The sequence below is a fragment of the Micromesistius poutassou genome (assembly GCF_964030765.1).
Source record: "Micromesistius poutassou genome assembly, chromosome: 1".
NCBI lineage: Eukaryota > Metazoa > Chordata > Actinopteri > Gadiformes > Gadidae > Micromesistius > Micromesistius poutassou.
The window spans coordinates 11,574,487-11,585,135 of NC_140271.1; the positions used below are offsets into that span (position 1 = coordinate 11,574,487).

Here is a 10,649-nt window from a genome sequence, read left to right on the forward strand (position 1 = left end):
AGAATACCGTTTCCTGCATCCTAAGTAACCCACAACAAAGTATTCTGCTTGTTGTTATAGCTCATTTATTCAATGTGGTGGTATTTATTTATTTATTATCAAAAATACATAAATAAATATAAATATATAGATTTGAAGATAGATTAATTTATTTATTATCAAAATAAATAAAGAAAATGTCAAACACATGTAAATACATTACAGTTTTTAGTAAAAATATTAATATATAAACAAAATAGACTTCAATGTTATATATCCGTGCTCTTAATTATTTAGCAATTACAAGGTTGAATTGGGTTATAATTATAATAGTCATGATAACCATTGATTCCATTGAGCAGTTATACTGCTCAATAAGCCTATGCATGATTCAGAGACCATTCTACATATTGAAAATGTTAAAATATTCCTTTTACGTTTGGAATCATGCTTTGATATTTGACCAAATTAAACAGTTTCTCAGAAACATAAACTTCCCCTCCCTTAAACAGTAGATGGCGATATTCCAATATTGCACAAGCCTGCTACTGAACACCACAGTGAAGAAGAAACAGCGAAAGCGCGATTACTGTAAAGAAGACAGAGTTTAAAACCATGGTGCCTACCTCAGAGGAGAATAATCCTACACATGTCTACTGTTCTCCTGGGTCTCTTCTTTAAAAACACCACGCTTAGACAAGAGGTGTGCGAGCTTACGGGACGTCCCACTCTGGTGCAAATGCTTTCCCCAGCATTAACACAATAAGGAAAGCCCAAATGGAGGAAGAACTGATGGAGTCCGACTCTGTCGAAACGTCCAGCCCAGGAGCCTTCCTAGGGGGGAGTGCTGCAGCCTGGGCCACCGTGTCTGCAGCTTTGGTGAGTAGGCTTTGGTCCAGCTGTCATTTACGTGTCACCTCTGTCCTGCATGCAACATGAACATAACAACAATGCAATACTTATCATATCGGGGACGAAATGCATTCACTTACCTCCCTCTTCCGTCCGTGCTAAGGTGGACCCAGGGTCTTCTGCGTCCGAGCAGTGTGTGTCAGAGGCGCTCGCCGTGTTGTGTACGAGTGGACTGGGCAGACATCTGGGCTCATGGCTGCTGAATACGCTGCAGACGCGCCTGGCGACCGCCGTGGCCCCCGAGTTCTGGGCTGGACTCGAACAGCCGGAGAACGAACTTGAGGAGAGGGACAGAGCCCGGGTCCTGCTGGTCGCCTTCCACACCCTGTTGGAGAAGCTGGAGCCCTTTATAGGCAAGTGTTGTCTAACTCAACTGTCGCTTGTACTGTTCTGTTCCAATAGGTTTACTAACAAATGGCTCTTCAGGTTTACTCACTTCCTTCCGTCTAGTAATTGCATCTTTAGCACTGCCCGTTATTCAGATGGCATGGTTATAGTCGAGTAACCAAACTAACAACAACAAACGACTTAGTCACCATCTACAACGAGGAAGTCACAGCACAATAGTGGACGGTGTTTTTGGCCGATGCAAGTACGACATGGGACCTTCTAGTTCATTAAAGGATTTGGGAAAGTGAAAAAACATTAGGAAAAAACAACGTAACATTAGTGAGCAGTCCAACACAGTGTTCCTCCTCGCTGTCTCTCTGCAGGAGGCCTGGAGATGCTGGGGCGCTGGCAGGAGGAGGGCCGCTGCGGGCTGTCGGGCCCCGGGGCCCAGGCCCTCCGGGACAGGGCCTTCACCATCATCAGGGCGCGGCTCCTGTTCTCGCCGCCGGCCGCCCTGCAGCGCCGCGTGCTGGAGTTCTACAGCCGCACCTTCTCGGTGCACATGAGCCAGGAGGGCCAGGGCGGGGACGGGGCCGCCGAGGACGGGGGGCCCGAGGACGGGGGAGGAGCCTGCCCCGGCTGCGTGGGCCCCGCGGGCCGCTGCTGGTGCCAGGAGGCCCTGGGGCAGCTGCAGGAGCTCAGCGGCATACTGTGAGTCACCGGGGGAGGGTGAGGAGGGTGGCGTGGTCTGGTGGTTAGGAAGGGGACTTTAGAGCGATAGTCAGGGGTCTAAAGTTATAGACTGTTTATAGCTCCATGTTCGGTGGTGTCAGTCGTGTCCAAACAGACTTGAGTCTTAGTGGAAAATATACAGCCCTGTGACGTACGTGTGTGTGTGTGTGTGTGATATAATGGCGGACGGGTCTTGAGTCACCTTGAAGGGGTTTATTACACAATAATGATTCGCTTATTACACGGCTACTTACTATAGAAGCAATATAGGATACAATAATTTGATACAAAATATAACAATTATATATAAAATATATATCTATACGATTATACTATACCGTGACATTGACCAATCAGTCGAGTATTAAACCAAGCCGTGTAACGCTATTGGCTGGATGTCGTGCTGATGAGAGGTGCCTTGCGACGGCTGCAGGTGCCGGCTGCAGCTGCTGGAGCAGGTGAGCAGCGAGGCGGTGACCTCCATCATGCACAAGCTGCTGGAGCAGCGCATGGAGCAGCACTGCAGGGGCGAGTACGAGCGCTCCTTCCTGCTCGACTTCCAGGAGGTACCGTCCCCCCGTCCCCCCCCATCCCCTCATCCCTGAACCCCAACCAACACCCCCCCATCCCCCCCCCACACGTCTTGTCGAGGCCCAGAAATGCTTTCTTCTGTCTGACGGTGAAATAGGAGGTGGTGATTCTCTGAGGAAATAGGAGGTGTTGATTGATCCTCTATCTGCATCTCTCAGGTGGCAGTCTAAACCTGTGTGTTTTTACATTCCACGGCTTTCAGTTTCATGTTCGAAGTCAGGGAGAAAAGGGAAACTTTATATTGGTAACCTAGTATCAGAGCAATTGGTTGGTTCCTGGATCTGCTTTTCTTGATGGTTCTGCTTTGACTAACTGGCAACCTAATGGCAGTTAGCAATAGGTCACAATCCTTGCCTTACTGTACATAAGGGGAATTCAGTGTGTGTGTGTGTGTGTGTGTGTGTGTGTGTGTGTGTGTGTGTGTGTGTGCGTGTGCGTGTGCTACACTCTTCCACCCCACAGTGGCTGGAGCTGGTCCTGGGCTGGCTGGCCCGGGTGTTCGCCAGCACGGAGGAGGAGGAGGGGGCCGGGACCCCCAAGGCCTCGACCCCTGCCAGAGGGCTCCCCCCGGGACGGGCCTCTGGCAGCCTGCTGCAGCAGTGGAGGCGCCACATGCACCAGTTCTTCTGCCGGGTGTACGTCAACATGCGCATAGAGGAGCTCTTCAGCATCATCCGAGGTGAGGGACTGGGGGAGGGGGGTCCAGGGAGGGGGGCCCACGGAGGGGGGGTCCAAGGAGTGGGGTCCAAGGGGAGGGGGTCCAAGGAGGGGGTCCAAGAGGGGGGAGTCCAAGAGGGGGGTCCAAGAGGGGGGTCCAAGGAGGGGGTCCAAGGAGGGGGTCCAAGAGGGGGGGGTCCAAGGAGGGGGGCCCACAGAGGGGGGGTCCAAGGAGGGGGGGGGCCACGGAGGGGGGTCCACAGAGGGAGTCCATGGAGGGGGGCCCAAGGAGGGGGGGGGGGTCCAAAGAGGGGTGTCCAAGGAAGGGGGGGCCACTGAGGGGGGTCCACGGAGGGGGGGCCACGGAGGGGGGTCCACAGATGGGGTCCAGGAAGGGAAATACGCTCCGAATTGAATCCATATGTCATTCTCACCGTGGTGGGCTCTCTGCACAGACCTGGACCATCAAGGAACAATCTGATACAAAGACAATGATTTCAAATGTTGAATGTTGAGTTTGGTGACTTTATTTGCGATTTTATGAAGGAAATGCCCCCATATGCAGCTGTGTTTTATTAGGGCAACTTTGCATTGAGCCCAACATTAATATTATGCATTTTTTGTTTGTGTTTGTGTTGTTTTGGGTGTTTTTCAATTGTTGTGTGATTGCTGTTTGGTGGGCTCACTGTCATTACCATCCACCCACAGATTTCCCAGAGTCCAAACCCGCCATAGAAGATCTGAAGTTCTGTCTGGAACGAACCAATCAGAGGCAGCAGCTACTCACCTCGCTGAAGTCTGCGTTTGAGAGCCGCCTTCTGCACCCAGGTGACTTTCTGAATAAAGATCCATGATGGGCATACAGTGTTGAAATATTAATGTCATATATACATATTGACTGTATATATCTAATAGATGTCATAGATCAATGTACTATACGCGGCCATTTCTGAAACATATTTATATTTTATGTGTGGTCCTGTCCCTCGACCTCAGGGGTGCACACGTCGGACATCCTCACGGTGTACATCTCGGCCATCAAGGCCCTGAGGGACCTGGACCCGTCCATGGTCATACTGCAGGTCGCCTGCCAGCCCATCCGCAAATACCTCCGGTCAGTGCTCTGTGCCCCCCCCCCCCCGTATTTAACGTATTGAATGAATGGACTGATCCTAACACTCAAATCTGGCTCTCGGTCTCCCGTTTGTAGAGGGAGTGATGAATGGGAAATCATCACCAGAGATTCTATTAAATCTATTCATGTTGTCATAGCAATGCAAACCGATACATTTAACTGCTCAAGGTGTTATTTAAAGTACACAATATGGAAGATAAGCGATGGTCTACCATTGGTAGGACCGGCAATATTTACAATGACAGTTATCTTACATTGTCTGCCATTTTGGATGCTGCCCATGAGTAACACCACACGATTCCACTTGCCCCCCTGCTGCACTGAGCTGACCAGCGACCCCTCTCTCCCCCCTCCCCCCTTTCCCCTCCCCCTCCTCCAGGACGCGGGAGGACACGGTGAGGCAGATCGTGGCGGGCCTGACGGGGGACACGGACGGCTGCATTGACCTGGCCAACGAGCTGTCCCGGGCCGACCCCGTCACCCTGGAGATGCAGGACAGCGAGGATGAAGGCGGGGCCCCCGAGGACTGGGTGCCGGACCCCACCGATGCCGTCAAGGGTCAGTAGGAGGCATGGTGGGGGGGGGGGAGGGGGGGGGGCGTCCTCCCGGGGACATCCGCCATGCATCGGTCCTCGGGGGTTTTGAACCAGCAACCTCTCGGGAGAGGGGTTGCTGGTTTGAAGCAGAGAAGCAGTGTTACGTTTATACGGGGAAGGGGTTAGCCTAGCGATTGTTAGTGCCTGGCACTTGGTTCCGTGAACATTCTTACTGTACCGACAGCGAGATATTGTTGTTTCTCTTTCTTCTGACAACTGTAAGGATGCTTTGGATAAAAGCCTCTGCTAAACGCCCTGAATGTAAATGAAAAAAACATAGGTTGATGTGTGCAGGGTGGTTCCCATGTGGCACACAGACAACGCGTTATGAATAGTTCTGCAGTGTTAGCGTTGTTAGGAAAGATGGTGCTTGTACTTGCTCGCATAACTTAGTAAGACAACTGTGATTCTGTGATGGAAATTGTGGTTTTACAACAGCAAATCACAGAAGAGAAGTGAAAGCCGTGCAAATAACATGAAGACCTAAGATGTACACATATACCGCCAGAATTTGGAGGAGAAAAAATAAGAAAATTAACTCCATTTACACATCTCAACGAATGAGCAGATTTTAAGTATATATCCACAACATTTCACTCTTAACATATCCCTTTAAACGTGGAGGGAAAAATGTTCAGTGTGCAAATAGATGATGACGATGATGATGACGATTATGATGATGACTTGTGATTTTCCCGGGCCAGACAAGACGGGCTCCAAGCGACGGTCCTCTGACATCATCAGCCTGCTGGTCAGCATCTACGGCAGCAAGGAGATCTTCATTGACGAGTACCGCACCGTGCTGGCCCACCGCCTGCTGCACCAGCTCAACTACAACACTGCCCGGTAACACATCACCAATACCAGCACCAACAGCATCACCTCCACTACTGCCACCAGCACCACCACACACACCACTAACACTAACACTGCTGCACCAGCTCAACTACAACACCGCCCGGTAACGCACCACCACCCCCACCAGCACAAGCATCAGCACCACAAACACCACCACCACCCACACCACCAACACCAACACTCCCACCACCACTACCACCACCACCATCAACACCATCACCGCCAGCCAACCAGACTTTTCTCTCTACTCAAGAGCATCCAGACACTGCCAGTGTCTTGAATTGACTGCTGGGTTGCAGTACATTGTGCGCTCTTAAGGAAAAAACAACACATATGTAGTTGGCTGTCACCTTTTTGTGGTTGTGGTCCCACTTGAAATGGGTTCCTAACCGTGTCCTCTGCAGGGAGATCCGTAACGTGGAGCTTCTGAAGCTGCGATTCGGGGAGTCACACATGCATTACTGCGAGGTGATGCTGAAGGTAAGCAGCTCTTCATGGTGTTTATAACGTCATGTTGAGTATGATGTACTGTGTCCATTATAGTGTCTTGGTGCCTGGTGCCTGGGCATTGTGCTCAAGGATGCTCTACAGTAATTTCTTCTGACAAATGTAATTATTGTAAGTCGCTTTGGATAAAAGCGTCTGCTAAATGCCCTAAATGTAAATGTATTAAGCTGCGGACGTTGGTAGTCAAACCCAAAACCTTTTTAGCTGGGAGTCAAACATCCTAACCCCTCGACAATCCAATCTCACTCGCTCATCCCTCTCCTCTCCTCTCCTCTCCTCTCCTCTCCTCTCCTCTCCTCTCCTCTCCTCTCCTCTCTCTCTCCTCCTCTCCTCCTGCAGGACGTGGCCGACTCCCGCAGGATCAACGCCAACATCCGGGAGGAGGAGTCGAAGGCAGGAGCGGCGCCGGGGGAGGAGCCGCCGACGCCCCCGCCCGCCCCGCTGGCCCTCTCCGCCATGATCTTCTCCTCTGAGTTCTGGCCCCAGCTGAAGGAGGAGAAGCTGGAGCTGCCCCCTGTGGTGTCCCAGGCCATGGAGGCCTACACGCACCGCTACGAGAAGCTCAAGGTGCGGTTGCAGGGGCGGCAGGTCCTGGACCTGTCCACTGGGAGAGCAAGGCCCTGAACTCTGGCAGGGTTAGGGTGTCGGTCCCACTGGCTACACCCATGATAAGAATGTATGCATGTATGAATGTATATGGTAGGATAGTAAGTGTTGGATAAAGGCTTCCCTAAATGGGCGTGAGTTGTGCAATATGTATACATTGCAGCAGGATCGTTAATTCATTTAAGTAATTAAGTAACTGAAAGTAAAAGTGTTATATTCAAGTTAAAGTTACAGACACGACTCATTTGCTTCATAGGATGTTTGAATGATTTAAACAGTAAAATTAGTTAGTTATAGACCTGGTATTCTGAGATTATTATTATTAGTAGTCCAGGACACAAGGCATGGTATTATGCCGAACATATATTGGGTTAATGACACTAGTTCTATTCATCTCTACTTTTCAATCACATTGTTGTCAGGTTTTGGCAGTTAAGAATAGAAAGCATTTTTATCCATTTCTCATGTCTAGAACCTATCCTATTTAACAAAACAAACAATCAAGTATAAAACAGAGGGACGAGTCCCCATACCGTGCTGGACCCATTTCCTCCAGAGCCCTAATTGAAACATGTGTTTCCATGTCTGCATATTGACTGTGATCACTATCACTAACCTGGCTGGTCCCTGCGTCCCGTTGGTCAGGCCATGAGGACCCTGAGCTGGAAGCCCCACCTGGGCTCGGTCACCATGGACGTGGAGCTGGAGGACCGGGTGCTCACCGACCTCACCGTGTCGCCCATCCACGCCGCCATCATCCTGCACTTTCAGGACAAGAGTCAGTACACAGAGACACGCACCCACGCACACACACACACACACACACACAGGGACACACACAGTCACAAACACGGTCACATAGAGACACAGAGAGAGAGACACACACACACACACACACACACACACACACACACACACACACACACACACACACACACACACACACACACACACACACACACACACACACACAGAGAAACACGGTCACATAGAGACACACACACACACAAACATAGTCACAGAGAGACACACACACACACACACACACACACAGTCACACACACAGTCACACAGAGAGAAACACGGTCACATAGAGACACAGAGAGAGAGACACACAAACATAGTCACAGAGACACACACACACACACACACACACACACACACACACACACACACACACACACACACACACACACACACACACACACACACACACACACACACACACACACACACACACCGAGAGAGAGAGACACACACAGAGACACACACACTCACTGTCACACAGAGACGCACATAGGACAACCATTCGTCATCTGTCACTCACATGTTCTGAGATCACCCTTCCAAGAGACAAAGGCTGTCAGTGTTCACATGTGGTCGACGACGGCCACAATGAGTTAGAGGGGGATGGTTTGAAACCATCAATGCACCTGAAGAGACCGCTGATCTAACTGCACAGCGCACAGGAACCACCAGATGCTTCCAGTTTCATACAACAATAACAAAAAAAGACAATAAAATAGGAAACAGCATCAAATCTAAATTCCTGCCCTTTGTCTTGGTCCTCCTCCTCCTCCTCCTCCTCCTCCTCCTCCTCCTCCTCCTCCTCCTCCCTGGTGGCAGGCTCGTGGAGCCTGGAGGAGCTGAGCGCCAAGCTCGGCGTCTCCAAGGAGACGGTGCACCGCAAGCTGGCGCTGTGGCAGCAGCAGGGCGTGCTGCGGGAGGAGGCGGGCGGCCAGTACTCTGTGCTGGAGACGGGCTCGTCCCGCGAGCGGCTGGAGCGCAGTGTCCTGCTGCTGGACAGCGACGAGGAGGGCGACTCCAACACCACCACCCAGCTGGAGCAGCGGGAGGAGAAGCTGCAGGTAGACACGCACGCACGCACGCACGCACGCACGCACACCGCCCAACCCCCCCCGCCCCCAAGTTTTACTAACAGCCAGCTAGGATGATATAGCCATTTTGTAATGCAATGACGTCTGCGGCTAACTAGCCTATATGCCATAGGTTATTATTTATGATGTAGCCTAATAACGGCTTAGTATTAATTTTATATTAGGTTGCTTTAAATCAGTAGCCTGCTGTTGCAATATAAGCCTACCGTACACTTTTTTTATCCTTTACCTTAATAACCAAGGCCTCATCATTTTAAAGTGTAGCCGATTGTCTGCTCTTGCTTTGGGTTGTCTCTGTTCGTTTTAGCAATGGAGTTAAGAATGGGGTTTCATCTTGTGTGTTTAAACGTTTGTGCTCACCTTTCTTAGAAAATAAGTCAGAACCTGACTTCCTCTATTTTGTCTTCCTTCCCTGTCTTCCCTGAGAGCCAGACTTCAATTGATTTAACTGTGGCTGTGACATATTGCCGCATTACATTCAGTTATGTTATTAAAATATTTGAGCAACAATCAAAAATATATATATATATTTTTTTTTCAAATTTCCCATGGGCCCCCCTCTGCCTTGGGCCCCCCCAAGCCTGACCCACTTACACCCGCAGTCCGTCGGCCCTGCACACACACTGGGTCCTTCTAGTCGTACGCCAATGGCTGTTTTTAGTCAAATAAGGCGTTTATGAAATGCTCACTTTAAAGGGACCATGTCATTTTTGACTTGCAGCATCTCCTTTTTGTGTGTGTGTGTGTGTGTGTGTGTGTGTGTGTGTGTGTGTGTGTGTGTGTGTGTGTGTGTGTGTGTGTGTGTGTGTGTGTGTGTGTGTGTGAGTGAGTGAGTGAGTGAGTGAGTGAGTGAGTGAGTGAGTGAGTGAGTGAGTGAGTGAGTGAGTGAGTGAGTGAGTGAGTGAGAGAGAGAGATGGTATTTTCTATTATTGCTGGTCTGTGGTTGCTCTAAACGTGTCCTCTGTCTCCTAACCCCCCTCCCCCCCACCGTGCTGCAGCTGTTCTGGGCCTACATCCAGGCCATGCTGACCAACCTGGAGAGCATGACGCTGGACCGCATCCACTCCATGCTGCGGATGTTCGTGGCCACGGGGCCCGTCGTCACAGAGATGGACGTCAACGAGCTGGAGGCCTTCCTGCAGAGGAAGGTCCGGGAGCACCAGCTGATGGTGTCGGCCGGGGTGTACCGGCTGCCCAAGGCCAATTGAACGTGCCTGGGTACTAAGTCCACACCGCCAGGGGCCTTGGACCAGGTTCTACACGGGGTTGAAGTGAAGCCCCCCCCACCGGTCAAGATTCAAAACATTTGGCCTGTGGATCTCTCTTGGTCGCCTGGGACAGCTAGCGATGAGCTGGACACCACAACCGACCAGGGGGATTTTTTAGTTGCCAAAAATAACAAGAGACACACAACCGTAAGCTGCTTGCCACACCTGGGTTAGTCCTACTGACAGTTTCAGAAGCGTTTCAGAGTCTGGTCTGTAAAGTTCCTCATTAAAAGAAGTTGTTTTCTGTCCTGCTGCTTTCATTATTTACGGTGTTGGCTGATGCGGTCGGTGTCAAACCCATCTAGTTTTACACGATGGAAACTACCTGCCTGCAATATTGGCAACCCATCGGCTATATATTGAGCTATGACGGTAAACATTAGTATTAAGTGTTTCTGTACATTTTGCAGTCACGTTTACATTTTTTTGCAATCCTCCATGCAAACTAGATTGTGAGTTTGTATCAATTATAGTGAACTTTGTTTCATTAAAGTAATTGTATTTTAAATAGCTATTTTCTGATCACTTTGAATGTTATGTCCAGTAAGGTGGTGGATATCATGCTGGTTACCAGACAAC

General features: G+C 50.2%; 1 protein-coding gene across 1 annotated transcript; it reads left to right on the plus strand.

The window, feature by feature from the left end:
* Positions 1 to 590: 590 nt before the first annotated feature.
* On the plus strand, positions 591 to 10,382 carry anapc2 (anaphase promoting complex subunit 2). The gene is made up of 14 exons (XM_084488381.1): positions 591 to 858; positions 995 to 1,244; positions 1,605 to 1,932; positions 2,387 to 2,519; positions 3,007 to 3,223; positions 3,910 to 4,029; positions 4,198 to 4,315; positions 4,716 to 4,894; positions 5,637 to 5,778; positions 6,195 to 6,270; positions 6,637 to 6,864; positions 7,549 to 7,681; positions 8,530 to 8,771; positions 9,801 to 10,382. The coding sequence occupies exons 1-14, from the start codon at positions 757 to 759 to the stop codon at positions 10,008 to 10,010; spliced, it is 2,478 nt and encodes an 825-aa protein (XP_084344507.1). The 5' UTR covers positions 591 to 756; the 3' UTR covers positions 10,011 to 10,382.
* The last annotated feature ends 267 nt before the right edge of the window (positions 10,383 to 10,649 follow it).